This window comes from Microcaecilia unicolor, chromosome 3 (genome assembly GCF_901765095.1).
Source record: "Microcaecilia unicolor chromosome 3, aMicUni1.1, whole genome shotgun sequence".
In the NCBI taxonomy this organism is placed as follows: Eukaryota; Metazoa; Chordata; class Amphibia; order Gymnophiona; family Siphonopidae; genus Microcaecilia; species Microcaecilia unicolor.
In genome coordinates, this window is record NC_044033.1 from 217,736,149 (window position 1) to 217,760,452 (window position 24,304).

At 47.5% G+C, this 24,304-nt stretch overlaps 1 protein-coding gene across 1 annotated transcript in view; it reads left to right on the forward strand.

Moving 5' to 3' along the window:
• Positions 1 to 24,078, forward strand: part of LOC115464362 (E3 ubiquitin-protein ligase TRIM39-like) — a 36,631-nt gene extending 12,553 nt beyond the window's left edge. The window contains exons 4-9 of the mRNA XM_030194749.1: positions 1,737 to 1,967; positions 7,947 to 7,969; positions 10,072 to 10,180; positions 14,867 to 14,896; positions 21,487 to 21,569; positions 23,641 to 24,078. Of these exons, the coding sequence (XP_030050609.1) occupies positions 1,737 to 1,967; positions 7,947 to 7,969; positions 10,072 to 10,180; positions 14,867 to 14,896; positions 21,487 to 21,516 (423 nt within the window). The 3' untranslated portion in view covers positions 21,517 to 21,569; positions 23,641 to 24,078. The remainder of the gene's footprint in view (positions 1 to 1,736; positions 1,968 to 7,946; positions 7,970 to 10,071; positions 10,181 to 14,866; positions 14,897 to 21,486; positions 21,570 to 23,640) is intronic.
• The last annotated feature ends 226 nt before the right edge of the window (positions 24,079 to 24,304 follow it).

The window sequence follows — 24,304 nt, forward strand, 5'->3', positions numbered from 1 at the left end:
AGGACAGGAAGTGAAGAAGACAGGTGGAGAGGAAAGAAACAATGGAGTGGAAGAGAAGCCTAATGGTTAAAGCAAGAAAGCTGAGAACCAGGGAAGCCCAGTTCTAATCTCACTGTGGCTACTTATACTAGTATTGGCCAAGTCACTTAACCGTCCATTGCCTCAGGTACAAACTCAGATTGTGAACCCTCCAGGGACAGAAAAATACCTATTCTGCCTGAATGTATACCGCTTTCATTGCTTTTCAGGCTTGCAAGCAGTAAATAAATATTCAGCCGGCGGCAGCCAGAATTACGCTGACTGCCACCAGCGTTTAAACCTGGAAATTCAACACCACCTATGTCCGAAAACTGGCATTGAATTTCCAGGTTTGTGGAGCCAGTTAACACATAGCTGATTAAGTTGAGCACTTAACTGGCTATGGGTTACTGTATAAAGATAGGATTGATTTTTATGTGGTCCTGTTTATGGGGTTAACCTGGCTGGTTACGTTAAGTGACACGTAACCAGCCAATTGCCGAATCTACCCCCAGAATGCACCCAGAATAGATGGTTTTGTGTTCAGGACTAACTAGTTATTTCCAGCTGCACTAACCAGTTAACTGCCAGTCAGAATTAGCGGTGAACCCCAAACGGGCAATTTATCTGGCCGGGAGGCGTTTCTGGCGAGTTTAAATTGCTTCAATATGGATCCCTAATAGGAAAGCAGAACCAGAGACCGGAACAAACATGAGTAAAAAATAAAATCACCAAACAAAGGTATCATCCCTGCCTCAGGCAGCAGATTGCCTTGGGCTGCCCCTGCATTTAACGTTAGGCACCTATATGCCGACACACTACTATTTTGTAACAGTTTAAGTGCGTTAAAGTGCCACTAGAGAATACTGAGCGCACCCAAATTTAGGCACTTAAATCTGAGCGCTCTTTATTGAATTACTTCCATTTGCGCAGCCAAAATTTGGGTCCCCAAAATACTAAGCTGCCCAAATGTCACATACCCTCCTGGTGAACAACATTGAATATTTGGTTTATTTTTGGCAGGTTTCAACTTCACCAGCTGAGCCTATATTCAGTGCTGGCCGGCTAAATTGAAACTGGCCAAAAACAGGCCTGCTATTGACGTGGCCAGATTTAGCCAACAAAATTAGCTGGCGATGCACTGAAAATCAGCAGATAGCTGGTTATATCACCGTCACCGTCTGTCATTTAACCCTACATACTTAGACTCCTGAAGCAGGACGATAGGCTAAATCATGGCCCGTGTCAAGTCTAGTCAAATGTACAATAAAGAAATTTGTGGCTCTTTCAGTGTACAGAGCAGTGGTGTAGCTACGGGGGCCTGGGCCCCCCCAAATTGGTTCTGGTGCTCCCGTTTGGCTGACAGGGGGGCCCCAACCCCCATCAGCTGAAGTGTTTGTCCCGTGCTGGTCTCGCATTGTCTACCCTGCTCTTCTCAGTCACACCGTGCACGCTCGTTTTAGTGAAACTGAGCATGTGTGACTCACAACAGAGAAGGGCAGGTAATGCAAGACCAGCGCGGGAGAAACGCTTCAGCTGGTGGGGGTTGGGGACCCCCGACAGCCAAGGTACCATTGTGCAGCAGGAAATGCATAAATAAAGGTCAGTCTGACTCGGGGAAGAGATTTGTGTTTTCACTGCAGAACCTGCATCCACAGCTGTGTGCAACAAAACCACTACAGTGTTATTGAGAATTACGTCCTTGTTTTTTTATCTAGAGTGGGACAGAGATCATGAGGCAGAAAATTGTGTCCGACTTTGAAGACTTGTACCAGTTTCTGAATAAGAAGAAACAGAGCCTTCTCTCAAAATTAGAGGAAGAAGAAAAGAAGGCTCTCCGGAAAATTCGGGAAAATGTGATGCGGGTAGAAGAACAAAGTTCCTCCCTCATGCAGTTTATCTCCGAGACAGAGGAAAAGTGTCAGCAGAAGGCCATCAGGCTACTGAAGGTGAGATCTACAGGTATTCTGGCAAGGAAGTTATAGCTCTACAATAAGGAATTAGAGAATTCAAGCAGAAGATCAGAAATCTTAAACTGCCATTTTTGTTTCAGTTATAGTAATATATGGACATGTGCTTTTCTGTTCCTAATCTTTGATCAATCTATGGTCTACTTACATTATCTAGTCTTATTTGAGATATGGAATTCCTTCTCTTTTCCTTTCAAATTTTTCTAGTTTTATAATGGGGATGGTTTCTTGTCCCCAAACTTGTATGTAACATAAGAATATAAGCATTGCCATACAGGGACAGACCAAAGCCAAACCCAGCATCCTGTTTCCAACAGTGGCCAATCCAGGTACCTGGCAAAATCCCCAAACAGTGCAATATATTTTATGCTGCTTATCCTAGAAATATGCAGTGGATTTAAGTCCTTCTTAATGGCTTATGGACTTTTCATTTAGGAAGTTAGCCAAACCTTTTTTAAACCCTGCTAAGCTAACTGCTTTCACCACATTCTCTGGCAATGAATTCCATAGTTCCTCAGCAATCCTCCAGACCGTTCAAGATGCTTGGGTTATGCACTCCTACCAGCAGAGGGAGACTGAGAACACTAAAACTTCTTATACAAGTAGCCTGTGCAGACCTTCTACTAACCAGTATTTCTCAGTCTCAGCAGAGGGTAGATCGGTGGCGCACGTGGCCGGGGTGGACAACGTGAACGCGAATTTTCTAAGCAGACACATGTTGGACCCCGGAGAATGGTCTCTGCACCAGTCGATGTTCGACCAGATAGTTGTAAAGTGGGGATTGCCAGTAGTGGATCTCATGGCGTCGGCACAGAATGCTCAGGTTCCTCGGTATTTCAGTTGGCGTCGGGATCCGCGAGTGGAAGGGATCGATGCGTTGGTCCTTCCCTGGCCTCAGCGGGTGTTGCTGTACATGTTTCCCTCTTAGCCCTTGATAGGTCGAGTCCTACAGAGTTAGAAGGCGAGCCTCTGCAGCTGGGGGCTCGGTGCTATTTGTCAGGGTCCAGTTGTCATGCCGGATCCGGCTCGGTTCTCTCTTACGGTGTGGCCTTGAGAGGGAACGGTTTTGAGAAGGAAGGGTTTTCCCCTCAGGTGATTCAGGACGATGCTGCAGTCTCGCAACCGTTTGACGTTCTTTGCCTATGTGCGTGTGTGGCGCATATTTGAAGATTGGTGTGGGGGACCGGGCATGTGTCCCTTCGACATCTTCTGTGTCGGCATTTAGATACTTGCAGGATGGTTTTGAGAAGGACCTTTCATTGTCATCTTTGAAGGTGCAGCTGGCTGCTTTGGCGTGTTTCGGGGTAAGGTGCAGGGCAGGTCGGTTGCGGTCTTCCTCGGCTGTGGTCCGTTTTTTGAGGGGGTGAAGTTGCTTCGTCCTCCTCAGCGGCTGTTAGTTCCTCAGTGGTATCTTAATATCGTTCTTGACTCTTTGGTGGGTTCTCCTTTTGAGCCCTTGGAGTCTTGTTCGATAAAAGACCTTACTATGAAGGTGGTCTTGTTGGTAGCTACCGTATTTTTCGGACTATAAGACTCACCGGACATAAGACGCAAGTAGGTTTAGAGGAGGGTAATAGGAAAAAAAAAATTTTTCCTTTTTCCCTCCTCTAAACCTAGGTGCTCCGGTGCGTCTTGTCCGAGTTCGGGATCGCCCTCCCCCCGGCCCTGTCACCACTTCTCCCTACTCACGTCACGCGATGTTCCCTGGTGGTCTAGTGACGTCGGGGCAGGAAAGAGCCCCCTCTTTCCTGCCCAGCGCGCTGCTCTCCGTCCTCCTGTATGCTGCCTGACGGTCTCGGCGAGATTCAAAATGGCCGCCGAGAATTGAAGTCTCGGCGGCCATTTTGAATCTCGCCAAGACGTCAGGCTGCATACAGGAGGACGGAGAGCAGCGCGCTGGGCAGGAAAGAGGGGGCTCTTTCCTGCCCCGACGTCACTAGACCACCAGGGAACATCGCGTGACGTGAGTAGGGAGAAGTGGTGACAGGGCCGGGGGGAGGGAGGGAAATCTCTACCTTCGGACTATAAGACGCACCCCCCATTTTCCTCCCAAATTTGGGGGGGAAATAGTGCGTCTTATAGTCCGAAAAATACGGTATATCGTCGGCTCGCCGGATTTCAGAACTTCAGGCTCTTTCATGTAGGCCTCCGTTTCTGTGGTTTTCTAAGGAAAATGTTTTGCTGCGTCAGTGCCTTCTTTTTTTGCCTAAGGTGGTATCCTCCTTTCATGTCAATCAGGTGATTTCGTTGCCGGTCTTGGGGGACCGGACGAGGGATGCTTCTCAGCGTCGGTTGGCGAAATTGGATGTGCGCAGAGTGTGAAGGTTTACTTGCGCAGGTCGGAGGAATTCAGGTCTTTGTACAAGTTATTTGTCCTTCATGGGGGGCCCAAGAAGGGAGCGGCTGCTTCTAAGGCATCTATAGCTCGGTGGTTGAAGGATGCCATCTCTTTGGCTTACATATTGCATGGCCGTACGGTGCCGGTGGGGCTCAAGGCACATTCCACTAGGGGGATGGCGGCTCTTGGGCAGAGAGTAGTTTTGTTTCCACCGGTGGACATTTGTAGAGCGGCGGTGTGGTCCTCCCTGCATTCTTTTGGTCAAACATTACAGAGTGGATGTACAGGCAAGGGAGGATGCCAGTTTTGGAGCTGCAGTCCTGTCCTCTGGGCTTCGCGGGTCCCACCCTTAGCTGTGTTTACTGCTTTGGTATGTCCCAAGCGTCTTGAACGGTCTGGAGGATTGCTGAGGAAGGTGAAATTAGGCCTTACCTGCTAATTTTCCTGGAGCTACTAGGGTTTGCGATAAATTATCCAAAGTCCCACCTTCTTCCAGTTCAAAGACTAGAATTCATAGGAGCTCTGCTGGACTCCCAGACAGCTCATGCCTACCTTCCCGAGGCGAGGGCAGACAATCTTCTGCCTCTTGTCTCCTGGGTCTGAGCGTCTCAGCAGATCACAGCTCGGCAGATGTTGAGATTGCTCGGCCACATGGCCTCCACAGTTCATGTGACTCCCATGGCCCGTGTTCACATGAGATCGGCTCAATGGACACTAGCTTACCAGTGGTATCAAGCTACTGAGGATCTAGAGGACTTGATCCAGCTGTCCACGGGGTTTCTGAATCCCTACTTTGGTGAACAATTCGACCCAATTTGACCTTAGGACGTCCCTTTCAATTCATCAGCCACAAAAAGTGCTGACTACGGATGCGTCTCTCCTGGGGTGGGGGCCATGTCGATGGGCTTCACACTCAAGGATGTTGGTCCCTCCAGGAAACAGGATTTCCGATCAGTCTCCTGGAGTTGCGAGTGGTCTGGAACATGCTAAAGGCTTTCAGAGATCGGCTGTCCAATCAAATTATTCAAATTCAGACAGACAATCAGGTTGCCATGTACTACATTAACAAGCAGGGGGTCACCAGTTCTCGCCCCCTGTGTCAGGAAGCAGTCAGGATGTGGCTTTGGGCTCGCCGGCACGGCATGTTTCTACAGGCCACGTATCTGGCAGGCGTAAACAACAGTCTGGTCGACAGATTGAGCAGGATAATGCAACCTCACGAGTGGTCCCTCAACTCGAGTGTGGTACGGTCAGAATCTTTCAAGCGTGGGGCACCCCCTTGGTCGATCTCTTTGCTACTCAGACCCATCACAAGGTCCCTCAGTTTTGTTCCAGACTTCAGGGCCCACGGCAGGCTAGCGTCAGATGCCTTTCTCAACTGGGGGAAGGGCCTACTGTATGCGTATCCCCCCATGCCCTTGGTGGGAAGACTTTGCTGAAACTCAAGCAGGATCGCGGAACCATGATTCTGATCGCTCCTTTCTGGCCACGTCAGATCTGGTTCCCTCTTCTTCTGGAGTTGACCTCCGAAGAACCGTTGGAAATTGCAGTGTTTTTCCGACCCTCATTACTCAGAACGAGGGGGCGTTTCTGCATTCCAACCTCCAGTCCCTGGCTGTCATGGCCTGGATGTTGAGAGCGTAGACTTTGCCTCCTTGGGTCTTTCTGAGGGTGTCTCCTAAGTCTTGCTTGCTTCCAGAAAAGATTCCACGAAGAGGTGTTGTTCTTTCAAATGGAAGAGGTTTGCCGTCTGGTGTGACAGCAAGGCCCTAAATCCTCGTTCTTGTACCTACACAGACCCTGCTTGAATACCTTCTGCACTTGTCCGAGTCTGGTCTTAAGACCAACTCCGTAAGGGTTCACCTTAGTGCAATCAGTGTTATCATTACCGTGTAGAGGGTAAGCCTATCTCTGGACAGCCTTTAGTTGTTCGATTCATGAGAGGTTTGCTTTTGTCAAAGCCCCCTATCAAGCCTCCTACAGTGTCTGGGATCTCAATGTCGTTCTCATCCAGCTGATGAAACCTACTTTTGAGCCACTGAATTCCTGCCATCTGAAGTACATGACCTGGAAGGTCAATTTTCTTGGTGGCTGATACTTCAGCTCGTAGGGTCAGTGAGCTTCGAGCCTTGGTAGCTCATGCTCCCTATACTAAATTTCATCATAACAGAGTAGTCCTCCGCACTCACCCTAAGTTCTTGCCGAAGGTGGTGTCGGAGTTCCATCTGAACCAGTCAATTGTCTTGCCAACATTCTTTCCCCCTCCTCATACCCGCCCTGCTGAATGTCAGTTGCACACGTTGGACTGCAGTAGAGCATTGGCCTTCTATGTGGAGCAGACATGACCATTCAGACAGTCCGCCCAAATGTTTGTGTCTTTTGATCCCAACAGAAGGGGAGTACCTATCGGGAAATGCACTATTTCTAATTGGCTAGCAGATTGCATTTCCTTCACTTACGCCCAGGCTGGGCTGACTCTTGAGGGTCATATCACGGCTCACAGTGTTAGAACCATGGCAGCGTCAGTGGCCCGCTTGAAGTTAGCCACTATTGAAGAGATTTGCAAGGCTGCGACGTGGTTTTCAGTCCACACATTCACATCTCATTACTGCCTTCAGCAGGATACCCGATGTGACAGTCAGTTCGGGCAGTTGGTGCCTGCAGAATCTGGGGTTTAGAATCCAACTCCACCCCCCTAGGTCCATTTTATTCTGTTCCAGGCTGCACTCTGTAGTTGTTCTGTTTTTAGGTCAATCTCAGTTATGTCCTTGCCGTTGCGAGGCCCAATTGACCAGTGTTGTTATTTTGAGTGAGCCTGGGGGCTAGGATGCCCCATCAGTGAGAACAAGCAGCCTGCTTGTCCTCAGAGAAAGCGAAGTTACTTACCTGTAGCAGGTATTCTCCGAGAACAGCAGGCTGATTGTTCTCACCAACCCTGCCCACCTCCCCTTTGGAGTTGTGTCTTCCTTGTCTTTGCTTTTTACTTGACTGAGGGGCACGCTCGCGCTGCGGGCAGGAAGACGGTCGTGCATGCGCGGTGAGCCACACGTGCGCGCAAGGGCTAGCAAGCTTTGTTGCTAGGAAGATTTCCGTTCCTGGGGCTGCTGACGGACGTCAACCCATCAGTGAGAACAATCAGCCTCCTGTCCTCGAGAATCCCTGCTACAGGTTTAAGTAACTTCGCTTTGGTTCGAATGTAGCTGGCCAAGCTGATATTCGGCGCTGGCCAGTTAACTTCAAACCGACCAAAAGATATACCACCTATACAGGAGGCCAAAGATGGCCGCCAAACCCATGATAAAAATCAGTGAATAGCCGGTTACATCGCGTGATATAATGTCTATCAGTAACTGGCGATATTCAGAGGGAGATAGCCAGTTATCTCCCACTGAATATCGGTGGCTAGCCAGCTTGAGGGCATTTAACTGGCCAAGTTGCAATCGTGGCTTCTGAATATCAGCCAGTAGATACCTACTTTCCTTACAGAATAGACTTCCTATAGGTGTCCTGTACATTCCTAAATATATATGCCCCTTTCTAGACTGCTATGATGGTGTATAATGTCTACTCATAATTTATGGAATATCACGAGAAATAATTTCTGTCTCATTTCCTTCTAGGATATAAAAGGCATCCTGAGCAGGTATAGCTAGTTTTCTGATCTTTGTTGTATGGCTGAATAATTTCATTTTTCTCAGAGGATGAGGAGATAGAGTATTCATTGATTGGAAAAGGGTGGAAGAAATTGAATAAGTAAGGCGAGAGCGACTATTAAGGACAAATAGGAATCATTGATAGATGAGGGGGAAGGGAGTAGAGGGATGGACAATCACAGATCTTTTCCATCTTCACTCCCCATTTTCTCTGCCTGCTATGGCATAATGTCTCTACCACCCATCCTCTTCGACTTGCAACCCACTCTAGCCCTCCAGGAATTTTCTCTCCATCCCCATCATGTATCTCATTTCTACACTACCCTACCTATGTTATTTCCCTCTATGCCCCATTGCTGGGTTGGGACTAGTCTTTGATCTGGCACTGATAATATACAGTAGTTTTGGGAATGAAGCTGTTCAATATTTTCTCACAGACCCCATACCCACCCACCATTTCTTCTGTATAAACCAGCTCAATCTTTGCCAATTAAAACATGGTGCCACTGCAGTCTCTTCTGCAGCAGACACCAGTTTCAACTCCTCTCTGCACTGGGGGTGTGGAGGACCATCCCTAACCCTTCCCCATACTGAAAGAGAGGAATGTTGATGAAGTGAAAAGTTTGTGACTCCACCTGTAAAGAGCAGGATGTGTGTATTGGAACCGACGGCTAGGAAGCACAGCTGGTTTCGAGTAACTCTGCGGGGACTGGCAAATTCTGTGCTAATGAAAAGATTTTGCTGATCTGCCTCCAGCTGATTAATCACAGGGAACCAAGATCACATAGGTGTACCTCATTCCCTCCATCTGTCCTATGTTTCTTCTCCTAGAATATCCCCAATGACACTCTTACTCATAGGTAAATCTCATTCCTTCTACCTGTCCCATAACTATCCCGTGGGGATTAATAATCATAATCTCATCCCAATACAACACATATAAACCCACAAACATAAACACCCCAGGTTACACCCTTCCTATCGCAGACAGTCTGAAAATCCTCGGAGTAACAATCGGCCGGAACCTCTCACTAGAGAATCAAGCGAAATCCACCATAAAGAAAATGTTCCACTCAATGTGGAAACTTAAACGTGTGAAACCATTCTTCCCAAGGGAAAATATTTCGCAACTTGATATAATCAATGGTTACTAAGCCATGCAGACTTACTGCAACGGAATCTACGCCGGTCTGTAAAGAATAATTATAAAGAAACTCCAGACCGCTCAAAACACAGCAGCCAGGCTTATATTTGGAAAATCGTGTTTTGAAAGCCCAAAAACCCCTCCGAGAAAAACTGCACTGGCTCCCAATCAAAGAACGCATTTGCTTTCAAAATCTGCTTCCTGGTCCATAAAATTATCTACGGCGAAAGCCCAGGATACATGAAAGACCTCATAGACCTGCCAACCAGAAACACAACAAGATCAGCTCGAACATACCTTAATCTCCACTACCCAAACAACAAAGAACTCAAATATAAATCAACATATGCATCCAGCTTCTCCTATTTAAGCGCACCAACTATGGAACGCACTGCCAAAAATAGTAAAAACAATGTTGAGCCCACCTAAAGTTCCGGAAAACACTTAAAACGCACCTGTTCCAAAGGCGTACCCCACTGACCCCAACATAAGAACTATAGTACCTGCTACACAAGAACATAAGGGACACACCCCAACCTCTCCATCTTCCTACCTAATCTCCCCCACTGTATCTACCATATATGAACCTGTTCTACCGCAACCACCCCTTCTGTACTTGTGCACACCTTGTATTTGTTCATACCGGAACCGGCAAAACATGCTACGGTACTATGTAAGCCACATTGAGCCTGCAAATAGGTGGGGAAAATGTGGGATACAAATGTAACAAAAAATAAATATCTGCTAGAATAATCCCAGTGACTCTTGTACCCATAGGTAAATCTCTTCCCTCCTCCTGCCCCACCTCTATAAACTGGGATCACTATCTCCCAGAATAATCCCAGGACTCGTTACCTGTAGGTATGTCTCATATCTCTTGCCTGTCCCATCTCTATCTTCTAGAGCTGAACTCTTCCTGAATAATCCCAGTGACTGTTTTCTCTGTAGGTGTCAGAAACGGAGGATTCCAAAACCAGTGGTTGTTTCTACTGAGGTGGAAACATGCTTTTCTCTCAGTTACCGTCATGAATTGAATAAATGTTTACAAAATCTGGAGGTAAAGTAGCATTTTCTTTTAGTTTGATTTCTTTTCTTGAGTTAAAGCATTAACTGGCAGAATATGAAGTTTATCAGAATTAGATATACAGTCTGTCTGTAGAGAAGAGAGATTTCTGCTTTGTTGTCACTTCACTTGTGTTTATGACTCCTTCTTTCCCTTTCCCCCAACATTCCTTTTTTTTTATTCTGTTATGTTCTCTCTTAAATTTATTTATTTTTTAAATATTTTTAAACTTGCAATCTTGGTGATAGGTCTCGGGCATTACCAGAGATAAGTTAAGAACAGGACTCTGGCGAGGATGCATAGCAATGGGTTTTCACTACTGTGAAATCTGAACAGGGTAGATTACAAAGTGGGATTACCTGGGTGATCCATCCAGACAACTGATGTGACAACTATCAGGGTTGCCACGAAAAGAGATGGTAATTAGAAGGACGTTGCCATGGGGAATTCCAGCATCTAAGTCAGGACATGTGGGAATTCTCATACTGTTTTACAAGGGGCTCTGCCAATTATAGCCCAGGGGAGGGCAAACTCGTTCCTCAAGGGCCGCAACCCAGTCTGGTTTTAGGAATTGCTTAATGAATATGCCATGACCTCCTTTGCATACAATCGGAGGCAGTGCATGCAAATAGATTTCATGTATATTCATTGGGGAAATCCTGATGAGTTGTGGCCCTTGAGGACTGAGATTGCCCAGCCCTGGTATAGGCTCTTTAAAAACACGAGCAAGGCTGCACATCCCAGTTCCTCCATATCTCTAGATGGAAACAGAAATTTTAGAAAGCTGGACTTGGGGGGGGGTAAATGTACATTCTCTCCCCATATAGATGTAATCCCAGCATTGGCATGCTCCCCCCACCCAACACGGCCCTTACTCCAATGCATGCCTCCCCCACCTTCCCAGACCACTATTCCATAGCCCCTCTGATATACCCGACCCATGACAGCAGTCAAATACCCCCTGCCCCACTACAGTTACCTGATCCCCCACAGCCATCACCAGGGTCAGTCCTCCCCCGTTGGTCCTCAAGTGTGGGCACTAGAGGTGTACACACGAGCGAGGATATGGGAAGCCCACAGGGATGGGGGACAAAAAAGTAATTATTACCATGGGGATGGGATGAGGACGGATGAAAAGGAATGGCGAGGGGAGGATTGCAAATGGATGGGGACCAGATTATGTCCACGTGCAACAGACTTGAAAGACTGCTAAGAAGGCACAAAATTGTCACCACTGGTTTGGGTTTTTACAGCTACTCAGAGAGAAGAATGACTGAATTGTTAGATAGTTCTAAAGAATTGGTTTGTTTAGAGCTGCACAGTGCAAGCATGGTGGAATATTGTAAGAATGAAGTTATCCTGTTGAAATAAAAAGGTTTTCTATCCTTTTTTTTTTTTTTTTTTTTTCAAATGCATCGATACTCTGCAGCATTCTTAAATGATATGCCATGGTATTCCAGAATCTTAGACCAATTATGTAAAAAATTGAGTCATGATACTCCTCTAATTTGATTACATGAGATGATGACATGTCCACCATTGCTGCATTAGCCTAATCTCAAGGCCCCAGGGTGGCGGACGGGAAACAATAACCACAGAAACACAATTATTTAAAACTTTAAAAATTAAGAATAAAACCTTAATTTTTATCCTTGTTCAATCTGGAACCAACGTAATTGTTAAGTATCATGAACATCCTACCAGGATCCGAGCAACAGCATTTTGGGCTACCTGAAGTGTTTTTTTAAAACATATTTTAGATATCCTTGTTAATTACTCATTACAGTAGTCAAAACATGGTGTCACAATTCTTTGGATTACCAATCTAAGTGATTCGAAGTTAGATAATTCTTTTAACCTTCTCATCTGTCTAAGGAATCGGGCCACTGACTCTTATATCAGCTCTCCTCCAGTCAGTACCAACACAAGCAGGTCATAAAGACCCTTTATAGGTGATTTAAGTCCCAACATTTTTAATACCATTCCCTGCACGTCGACATGCTACCCAGAATCAGTGACAGACATCGAGTTCACTGACATCCACTCTCACTTGTGGTTGAAAGTACGCGAGACAGACATCCATGCACTGGAATGTCCAAACTAAAACGTCCAAATTTGGAACAGGTGAAACCTGTTCATGAACCTCTATATAGCAGCGTTCTTAGAAAATTGCCACACAGATTTTATTTATTTATTGCATTTGTATCCCACATTATCCCACCTATTTGCAGGCTGAATGTGGCTTACATAGTTTTGTTAGCATTGTCATTGCCGGGTGACAATTACATTTAATATTGTGCAGAGGTTAAATGTGCAGATGTCTGTCCAGACCATGGGCCAGCCTAGTGGTTAGACAGTGGACTGTAAACCATGGTTCCTAGGTTCAAATTCCACTTTTAAACTTTTTTTTTTTTTTTATGTTGTGAGCCCCCCAGGAACAGAAAAATACCTACTATACCTTTTTCCTCCACTGCTAACTCCAGACTCCATTCCTTTTATCTTGCTGCACCATATGCCTGGAATAGATTTCCTGAGCCGTGGTACATCAAGCTTCAGCTTTGGCCGCCTTCAAATCTAGGCTAAAAGCCCACCTTTTTGATGCTGCTTTTAACTCCTAACCCTTACTCACGTGTTTAGTAGCAGGGGCATACCCAGACCTTGCGGTGAGAGGGGGCCAGAGGCCAAGGTGGGGGGGGGGAGGCACATTTTAGTCTGCTGCCCTGCTGCCGCCCCTCCTACGGCCTCACCGCTCCCCCCCCATCGCCCTGCTACACCCCACAGCAACAAATACCTTGGATGGCGGGGGTCCCAAACCCATGCTAACTGAATCCTTCTCCAGCTCCGGTCTCTAGCGCCGCTATACTCCCTGCCCTGCTCTCTCTTCCTCCTCACGTCCTGCATGCTCAATTTCATTAAAAGGAGCGTGCAGGAACTGAGGAGGAAGAGAGAGCAGGGCAGGGAACGCAGCGGAGCCAGAAAATGGTGCTGGACAAGACTTCAGCTGGCGGGGGCTGGGGATCCCTGCCAGCAAAACCAGGGGCCCAGATGAAATTTGGGGGGCCCGGGCCCCTGTGGTCTCACCTAGCTATGCCACTGTTTAGTACCCATGTTTTATCATTCCCATCTTAGTAATTCCCTTATCCCTTATTTGTCCTGTTTGTCTGTCCTAGTTAGATTGTAACTGTTTTGAGCAGGGACTGTCTCTTTATGTCCAGTGTACAGAGCTGCATACATCTAGTAGCGCTACAGAAATGATAAGTAGTAGTAACCTACATCACTTCAATAAAACTTCAGGCTTGCAGGTGTCTTAAATATATTTAGGTAAAGTAGTATTTTTCTGTTTCTGGAGGGCTCACAAGCTAACAAAATAAAAACCCAAGAGTTGAAGTGGGATTTGAATCTGGTTTCCAGTCCACGTGTACTAGCCACTAGGCTACTCCACAGACTTGTTTTCTGTTCTATAAGAATGCCCATAATACCTGACAGTCAGAGTCTGGTATCGCCTTCCGGTTTCACTCTCAGGGGTCAATAGAAATAAAACATGGAAAGAAAATAAGATACTTTTTTATTGGACATAACTTAATACATTTCTTGATTGGCTTTCGAAAGTTGCCCTTCTTCGTCAGATCGGAAATAAGCAAATGCTGATAGATGACAGTATATATAAGTGAAACATCAAAGCATTTCAGTGACAGTCTAACAGGATGGGGGTGGATAGGTGAGAGACAAGAAGAGTTGGGTGGATGAGGGACAGGGAGATATGCATGGAGATTGGAGGGTGACAAAGCAGTACAATTTTATGGTTTATAATGGGCTAGAAACCCCAGATCTTTGTTAAGTCCCGTCTGGTGGGTGTCAAAATATTTAATCATTCTGACTTCAAAAGGGTCTTATGTTCCTCTATTTAAAGTTCCCTTTCAGGATTCTTACCATGAAATCACTGGTACAGTGTTCTGGTTTTGTAAAGTGCTGCCCCACAGAGGTGACATCCTGATTGGTACTAGCATTTTTCATATGGTGTCTATGTAAATTAAATCTGTTCTTTAGCATCTGACTTGTTTCTCCAATGTAGCAGCCTTCATTGCATTTTTTACACTGAATGATATATACCACATTGGAAGATAAGCACTTGAAAGATTCCTTAATGTTGAATATTTTTCCTTTGTGAATGACCGTGTGGTCCTGTGAAATGTTTAAAAGTGGACTAACACGGCTACCAAACCTCTCTACTCTCAGGGGAGAGAGAGGGAGATAGGAACCACTGGTGCGATCGAGTTGGTTTGCCAGGCCTTAATACCTCCAGTGGGACTGCTGCTCGATTAGAGTACCTATCTGTAATCTGGATGTGCTAAATGCCAGATCTATAAAATGTTATGGACGTTTCTTCTACTTTGGTAATTGCTGTTGGATGTCCAGATTTCAGGGCCCTCTCTAGTGCCACCCAAAACACGCCCAGAACATTACCCCCTTGCTATTTGGACATTTCAAGCACAGGGATGTCCATTTTGGTCTTTTGAGACATCCGGTTATGCTTTGAAAATGAACGCTAGAGCCTCTTTGTCACTTCTTTTAGATTTTTAATCGCAACCTGTAGAATTTGATAGGCTTTATTCAGTTTAGATTGTTGTATTTATTTTTATTCTCTGACACTGTATCACTGTTTCTTTTGTTTTAATGCAGAATACCGGATGGAAGGTGACAGATACCCAGGTAACAATCTGATATGTAGCTAATTGTACAAAATTACCAAATCCATCCATGTGACCTTCTGATCCTCCCTCTGTAGACTCACAATCTGAACAAAGGGCCTTGTTCTGTTTCTCCAGTGTGTAACTACCAACTCCCACACATCTATCTCCTGTGAGCTGAGGGACCACCTTATGCCTCTTGAGTGGCTCCTGGGTTCTTCCAGTAGGGGACAAAAACAAGCTTCAAGTCACATAGGCTTCTGGACTAAGCTGTGCGGGAGCCTCCAACTGCATTGCTGCCAGTTGGGGGGGGGGGGGGGGGGTGCTTCAGTATTCTGTTTTGAATCACTAGAGACAGGCAGGTTCCCTGGAGTCTGCAGAACTTGCCTGTCCCTCACTATTGAAAATGTAATAGTGAAACAGCACCCCCCAATGGCAGGACTGTAGTGGGGACTCCCGCACAGCTTAGAGGGAACAGTGCCGTTGAATGGCTAAAGGAACAAGTTACTTAATATTACACAGACCTGCCTGGATTCATTTCAAAGAAAACAAACGCAAGTCTTAGACACGAGTACACGATCAACAAGGGTGTCTGCAAATTGAGAGTGAATGCTCCTTCAGAGCAAAGAAAGGTTTGATGAACTGCACAACCATAGCATTTAAAGTAAGAATTTATATACTTTTTTGCTAATATAAATTTCTACATTCTCCGAGGACAAGCAGGCTGCTTGTTCTCACATGTGGGTGACGTCCACGGTAGCCCCTCGGATTGAGATCTTCACTAGCAACAGTGTTTGCTAGCACCTCGCCTGTGCGCATGCACCGTGCGCATGCTGCGGACCGTCTTCCCGTGGCTCAGGACGGCTGTTTTTTTGGTCGGTCTGTGCCCTGAGGAGGCCCTCCCGTCTTTTGCCGGTGTTCTTTCCGTTCGGAAGTCTTTGCGCTTTTTCTCCGTTGCTTTCTTTGCGTATTGTTTTAAAAAAAAACACCCTTATTTGAGGTTTTTTTCCCCGTTAAGTTCCTTTCGCTTTCGAGAGCAGCCTTTTTGTGGCCGCCTGTATGGGGTTTTCCCTTCTTTTTTGGTGCCATCGTCATCGCGAATTTTGACTTCGCGGCGTGATTTTTCCGCCCATGTCATCGAAGCCTCCAGCGGCTTCAAAAAGTGCACGCAGTGCAGCCAGGCTATTTCGCTCACTGATAGGCACGTTTCGTGTCTTCAGTGTCTGGGTGCCGGGCACCGTCCCAGGCCTGCACTCTGTCTTTTGTTGAAGAAAAGGGACTCAGGTAGCAAGATTGGCCCCAGTGGAACCATTTTGTTCGGGGCCTCGCCCGGTGCATCGACGTCTACGGTACCGAGGTCATTGGCCGATGCTTCAACGTCTACGGTACCGGGGTCATCGGTGTGTACTGATGTCGCGGTGGTGCATCTTCTTCAGGAGCGCAGGTGAGAGCTGTCCATTCCCCTGCTGGTGGCGGTGATGAGCCCTCGAGTAGGTCTCCGCCTGCCTCGAGGGCTCCTTTGGTACAGACCCCCCGGTATCGACCTTCTTCGGGCACCGAGGAGGCGTCTGGATTAGACGTCCTCTTCGGTACGGGAGGGTCCCGGTGACCTGCTTTGTGCAAAGGCAAAGAAGCACCGGCACCAGTCACCTTCCAGACGTGGTACCGAGAGCTCTGGGTCGCCGGGGGAACTGGCACCCCCTAAGCGTCGACGCTCGGGAGGATTCCTTTTCCGCTCGCCCTCCATACAGGAGGTGTTGATGCGCTCTAACTGTGAACAGCTCGGTACCGCCTCCGCGTCTCAGACAGATTCTGAGCTCGTCGCCTGGTACTGGACTCCTTGCCTTCCTCGACAGCCACTCTGAACGAGAGCCTCCGGACCATCCTTCCCGGGATCCTGGAAGAGCTGTTTGCGCCCTTCTCCGGTACTGGGGGTGCTTGCGCCGCCGGTGCCGTTGAGTGAGGCGACGGCTGGCCCATGCCCAGGTCTCCAGTACCGGTACCGCTTGCAGTACCTGCATCGGCTGCCTCCCCGACGACATCGATGGAGGGAGCTTCATCGCCGCCGGCACGGGAGTCTTCCTCTCGACATACCCATCATGGCCATGTTCCCACGGAGTCCGAGGCGGGCACGGCTTCGGACAGAAGTTCATGAACTGGTGTCTGATACCGATGGTGAGGCCTCGGTGGAGGCAGAGAAGACACCAGATATTCTCTGACGAGGAGTCTGACGGTCTTCCTTCTGATCTACTCCCTCTCCTGAAAAGCAGCTTTCTCCTCCCGAGAGTCTATCTTTCGCAGCCTTGTCCGGGAAATGTCTACGGCCATTCCCCTCCCTGTGGTTAAGGAGGATGAGCCAAGGGCTGAAATGTTTGAGCTTTTGGGCTATCCTTCGCCACCTAAGGAATCGTCCACAGTACCCATGCATCGTGTCCTCAAAGACATTGCTGGCAACTGGGCGAAGCCGCTAACCTAATCCCCACATTCCCAAGAAGGTTGAGTCCCAGTATCGGATCCATGGGGACCTGGAGTTGATGCGGACTCAGTTGCCTCACGACTCCGGTGTGGTGGATTGGCCCTTAAGAAGGTCAAGAGTTCTAGGGAGTATGCTTCGGCGCCCCCCGGGCAGAGACCCTAAAACCTTGGATTCGTTTGGCGAACTTGGTGGACAAACTCCCTCCTGAGCAAGCCAAGCCTTTTCAGCAGGTGGTCAGGCAGCTGAAGGCGTGTCGTAAATTCCTGGCTAGGGGTGTTTACGATAGTTTTGATGTCACGTCCAGGGCCGCTGCTCAAGGTGTGGTGATGCGCAGACTCTCATGGCAGCGGATTGCGGATTCTCCTTGCCGGGGGATAATATTTTTGGAGACAAGGTTGAACAGGTGGTAGAGCAACTCCACCAGCAGGACACTGCTTTCGACAAATTCTCCCGCCGGGCGCCTTCAGCCTCTACCTTGACTGGTAGACGTTTTTATGGGGGAAGGAGGACTGTTCCCTATTCGAGTAAGTGTAGGTACAATCCTCCCTCTTGCCAGCCTGCTGCCCAGGCCAAACCCCAGCGCGCTCGTTTCCCATCAACAGCGTGCGCCTCAACAGGCCCCTGCAGCTCCCCAGCAAAAGCAAGGGGCGGGCTTTTGACTGGCTCCAGCAGAGCATAGCCGGAATCCAAGTGTCCGTGCCGGACGATCTACTGGTCGGGGGGAGGTTAACTTTTTTCAACAGAGGTGGCCTCTCATAACCTCCGAGCTGTGGGTTCTTCAAATAGTGCGGCTGGGATACTCCCTCAATTTGGCCTCAAAGCCTCCAAATTGCCCACCGGGAGCTCAGTCCTTCAGCTTCCACCACAGCAGGTACTTGCAGAGGAACTCTCCGCCCTTCTCAGCGCCAATGCGGGGTCGAGCCCGTGCCACTGGGGCAATAGGGCTGGGATTCTATTCCAGGTACTTTCCTTGTGGAAAAGAAAACAGGGGGGGGGTGCGTCCCATACTAGACCTAAGGGCCCTGAAAAAATATCTGGTCCGAGAAAAGTTCAGGATGCTTTCCTGGGCACCCTTCTTCCCATGATTCAGGAAAACGATTGGCTATGCTCTCTGGACTTAAGTATGTTTACACTCACATCCTGATACTGCCAGCTCACAGACGGAATCTTCGATTCCGTCTGGGAACCACGGCACATTTCAGTATTGTGTGCTACCCTTTGGGTCTCGCCTCCGCGCCCAGGGTGTTCACAGAATGCCTGGCTGTCGTAGCGGCGTCTCTACGCAGAATGAGAGTGCACGTGTTCCCTTATCTTGACGATTGGGCTGGTGAAGAAAACCTCCGAGCAGGAGCTCTACAGTCCATGCAGATGACTATTCGGCTCCTGGAGCCGCTAGGGTTTGTGATAAATTATCCAAAGTCCCATCTTCTTCCAGTTCAAAACTCGAATTCATAGGAGCTCTGCTGAACTCTTCAGACAGCTCGTGCCTACCTTCCGGAAGCGAGGGCCGACAATCTTTTGTCCTTCGTTTCCTGGGTGCGGGCGTCTCAGCACATCACAGCTTAGCAGATGTTTGAGATTGCTCGGGCCACATGGCCTCCACAGTGCATGTGACTCGCCTTCACATGAGATCAGCTCAATGGACCCTAGCTTCCCAGTGGTATCAAGCTGCGGGGGATCTAAAGGACGTGATCCAGCTGTCCACAGTTTTTCTCCAATCCCTGCATTGGTGGACAATTCGGTCCAGTCTGACTCTGGGACGTCCTTTCCAAATTCCTCAGCCGCAAAAAGTGCTGACGACGGATGTGTCTCTCCTGGGGTGGGGAGCTCATGTTGATGGGCTTCACACCCAAGGGAGTTGGTCCCTCCAGGAACAAGGTCTACAGATCAATCTCCTGGAGCTGCGAGCAGTCTGGAACGCTCTAAGGGCTTTCAGGGATCGGCTTGTCCCAACAAATTATTCAAATTCATACAGACAATCAGGTTGCCATGTATTACATCACAAGGCAGGGGGCCACCGGATCTCGCCCCCTGTGTCAGGGAGGCCATGAGAATTGGCTTTGGGCTCGCCGGTACGGCATGTTTCTTCAGGCCACATATTTGGCAGGCTTAAACAACAGTCTGGCCGACAGATTGAGCAGGATCATGCAACTTCACGAAGTGGTCGCTCAATTCCAGAGTGGCACGCGAGATTTTCCAAGAGAGGGGCACCCCTTGGTGGATCTCTTTGCTACTCGAGCCAACCACAAGGTCCCTCAGTTCTGTTCCAGGCTTCAGGCCCATGGCAGACTAGCGTCTGATGCCTTTCTTCTGGATTGGGGGGAAGGCCTCCTGTATGCTTATCCTCCCATACCTTTGGTGGGGAAGACTTTGTTGAAACTCAAGCAAGATCGAGGCACCTTGATTCTGATCGCTCCCTTTTGGCCACGTCAGATCTGGTTCCCTCTTCTTCTGGAGTTGTCCTCCGAAGAACCGTGGAGATTGGAGTGTTTTCCGACCCTCATTACTCAGAACGCGGGGGTGCTTCTGCATCCCAGCCTCCGGTCCCTGGCTCTTATGGCTTAGATGTTGAGAGCGTAGATTTTGCCTCCTTGGGTCTCTCTGAGGGTGTCTCCCGAGTCTTGCTTGCTTCCAGGAAAGATTCCATTAAGAAGAGTTACTTCTTTCTATGGAGGAGGTTTGCTGTCTGGTGTGAGAGCAAGGCCCTAGATCCTCGCTCGTGTCCTACACAGACCCTGCTTGAATACCTTCTGCACTTGTCTATGTCTGGTCTTAAAACCAACTCTGTAAGAGTTCATCTTAGTGCGATTAGTGCACACCATTACCGTGTGGATGGTAAGCCGATCTCGGGACAGCCTTTAGTGTTCGCTTCATGAGAGGTTTGCTTTTGTCAAAGCCCCCCATCAAACCTCCTACAGTGTCATGGGATCTCAATGTCGTTCTCACCCAGCTGATGAAACCTCCTTTTGAGCCACTGAATTCTTGCCATCTGAAGTACTTGACCTGGAAGGTCATTTTCTTGGTGGCAGTTACTTCAGCTCGCAGAGTCATTGAGCTTCAAGCCTTGGTAGCTCATGCTCCTTATACCAAAGTTCATCATAAGAGTAGTCCTCCGCACTCACCCTAAGTTCTTGCCGAAGATGGTGTCGGAGTTCCATCTGAACCAGTCAATTGTCTTGCCAACTTTCTTTCCCCATCCTCATACCTGGCCTGCTGAACGTCAACTGCACACATTGGACTGCAAGCGAGCATTGGCCTTCTACTTGGAGCGGACACAGCCCCACAGACAGTCCGCCCAAATGTTTGTTTCTTTTGATCCCAACAGAAGGGGAGTGGCTGTCTGGAAACGCACCATCTCAAATTGGCTAGCAGATTGCATCTCCTTCGCTTACGCCCAGGCTGGGCTGACTCTTGAGGGTCATGTCACGGCTCATAGTGTTCGAGCCATGGCGGCGTCAGTGGCCCACTTGAAGTCAGCCACTATCGAAGAGATTTGCAAGGCTGCGACGTGGTCATCTGTCCACACATTCACATCACATTACTGCCTTCAGCGGGATACCCGACGCGACAGTCGGTTCAGACAGTCGGTGCTGCAGAATCTGTTCGAAGTTTAGAATCCAACTCCACCCCCCCTAGGCCCATTTTTATTCTGTTCCAGGCTGCTCTCTCAGTTAGTTGGATAAGTTTAGGTCAATCTCGGTTATGTCCTCGCCTTTGCGAGGCTCAGTTGACCAATATTTGTTGTTTTGAGTGAGCCTGGGGGCTAGGGATACCCCATCAGTGAGAACAAGCAGCCTGCTTGTCCTCCGAAAAAGCGAAAGCTACATACCTGTAGAAAGTATTCTCCGAGGACAGCAGGCTGATTGTTCTCACCAACCCGCCCGTCTTCCCTTGTCTTTGCTTTTTACTGGACTGACGAGCACGCTCGCGTTTGGGCGGGAAGACGGTCGCGCATGCGCACGCGAGGGGTAGCAAACGCTGCTAGTGAAGATCTCCGATCCGAGGGGCTACCGTGGACGTCACCCACATGTGAGAACAATCAGCCTGCTGTCCTTGGAGAATACCTACTACAGGTATGTAGCTTTCGCTAAATGGAGAGAAGGTACTAATTTGCTTGTTTGTGATTTATTTGACAGTTCAGCAGATGTGTGAGCAAATTGACATAGAACACGCATACAGCTCAAAGAATCAATTTACAGAACATGGAATAAAACGAAAAGTAAGCACTGCATTTTGCTTATTCTGATGTGAAAAAAAAAAAAAAGCAGGCACTGAGTCCGTTATTCTACATTAATCATAAAGGGGCTGAAACTCCTCTCATATGAGGAAAGGCTTAAGAGGTTAGAGCTGTTCAGCTTGGGAAAGAGATGGTTGAGGGGAGATATGACAGAGGTCTACAAAATCCTGAATTGTATAGAACGAGAAGAAGTGAATCCATTTTCTACTCCAAAAAAGTACAAACACTAGGAAACACTCAATGAAGGGAAGGGGAAATGGGTCTTGATATACCGCCTTTCTGTTTTTTTTTTTTTTTTTTTGCAACTACATTCAAAGCGGTTTACATAGTGTATTCAGGTACTTATTTGTACCAGGGGTAATGGAGAGTTAAGTGACTTGCCCAGAGTCACAAGGAGCTGCAGGGGGAATTGAACTCAGTTCCCCAGGATCAAAGTCCACTGCTCTAACCACTAGGCCACTCCTCCATGAAGTTACATGGAAATACTTTTAAAACAAAGAGGAGGAAATATTTTTCTCTCAGCGAACAGTTAAGCTCTGGAGCTCGTTGCCAGAGAATGTGGTAACAGTGGGTTAGCGCATCTGGGTTTAAAAAAAGGTTTTGACAAGTTCCTGGAGGAAATGTCCATAGTCTGCTATTGAGACAAACATGGGGGAAGCCACTGCTTGCCTCAGGATTGGTAGATTGGAGTGTTGCTACTATTTGGGTTTCTGCCAGGTATTTGTGACCTGGTTTGGCCACTGTTGGAAGCAGGAGGCTGGGCTGGATGGACCCAGCTTTTGAGACAGACATGGGGAAGCCACTGTTTGCCCTGGGATTGGTAGCATGGAATCTTGCTATTATTTGGGTTTCTGTCAGGTACTTGTGACCTGGATTGGTCACTGTTGGAAGCAGGATACTGGGCTACATGGACCATTGGTCTGACCCAGTATGGCTATTCTTATGTAAAAGAGAAAGGTGTAAATATTCAGTGGGGTATAACAGGGCAGGACAGGCTCTTGCCTAGTTAAACCCTGCTGTCCTGACCATCTGCTAATATTCAGTGATACTTAAGCAGGTAGTTCTGCTAGATATTGCCTGTGATTGCCGCAGTACTATCCGGTTACATAAGAGCATAAGAACAGCCTTACTGGGTCAGACCGATGGTCCATGTAGCCCAGTATCCTGCTTCCAACAGTGACCAATCCAGGTCACAAGTACCTGACAGAAACCCAAATAACAGCAAGATTCCATGCTACCAATCCCAGGCAAACAGTGGCTTCCCCATGTCTGTCTCAAAAGCAGACTATGGACTTTTCCTCCAGGAAATTGTCCAACCTTTTTTAAACCCAGATAACGCTAAGGGGTGTGGAGGGGGCAAGCTTATGGGGAACAGTTGGGAGGAGGATCAGCCAAAACAAAAATGCCAATAATTCAGCCTCCTACCCTTGTAGTTAACTAGGGGTCCTTTTACTAAGGTGTGCCGAAAAATGGCCTGTGCTGGTTTAGGCACGTGTTTTGGACGTGTGCAGATCCATTTTTCAGCGCACCTGTAAAAAATCCTTTTTAAAAATTTTTTTTTGCCGAAAATGAATGTGTGGCAAAATGAAAATTGGTTCGCGCCCATTTCGGGTCAGACCCACTGACTTAGCGGTAAGGTCTCACGCATTAACCAGGTGGTTATGGTCTACACCCATAGCATGCCTTTTACCACCCGGTTAGAGCCACATGCCAGAAAATAAAAATTACTTTGTGGCGCGCGTAGTGGACGCATGTAAAAAAAAATGAAATTACCGCCCTGTCCACGTGGTAACTAGGTGGTAATTCCAAATTGACACGCATTGAGCACATGTAAGTCTCCTTGGTAATTAGCTAAATATCACTGATTCCTGGTAGATTAGAGGAGGCGACCCCACACCTTGGATATTCAGTGCCGGGACTGAATAATACGGCATAAATCAGCCTGCAGTTGTTGGTATTTTTTTTTAAACCTGTCGCCGGCTGAATATTGGAGGGAAATACATAAAATTGTATGGATTTTATTGTTCTGTAAATACTTTTCTTCGGTTCATAGGCCAAGAAATTGATTCTGAAGAACCAAGTGACGAACCATCAACCTTTTACAAAAAGCTCAAAGAATCTTGATAAAAGGCCTTCTAGAGATTGCATATGCCTCTAACAACACTAAAAGAAAAGGGACAGCCAGAGACAGCCTCGTGGAGAGCGAATTAACAGACATAGACGCATTGGAGAAAGAGCGTGAAGAGACTATACATGATTCTGATTTAGCAAGTGTATCAGAGTTTATGAAATTCTTTATAGAAACCGAACTGGAAAGATATTTAGAGCTTGTGAACAAGGGTCCTGGCCAGGAGGCCATTTTAATGGTGTAATATAATTAATTTTATTTTATTAGTATGCTATATAATATTATGCTATGCTTTATTACATTATATATGTAGACTGCTTCCTCAAGCAAATTCAACCCAAATAAAATACTTCAGTAACAGTATGTCATAAAAGAAGGGGAAAAAATGCATTACATTATATTTCTTACATAGGTATACCATGAGTTCCTACCGGACAGTTCCCACCCACCAATTCCTCACTGGGATTACTCCTTCCTGGCTATTTCCCATCCTGCAAAGTTTCTTTCTTACCAAGATTTAGTTCTTTTTTTCATCGGTGTTGTAGTATCAGGTCTCTCTTCTTTTTTTTTTTTTTTTGCTCCGTCTGAA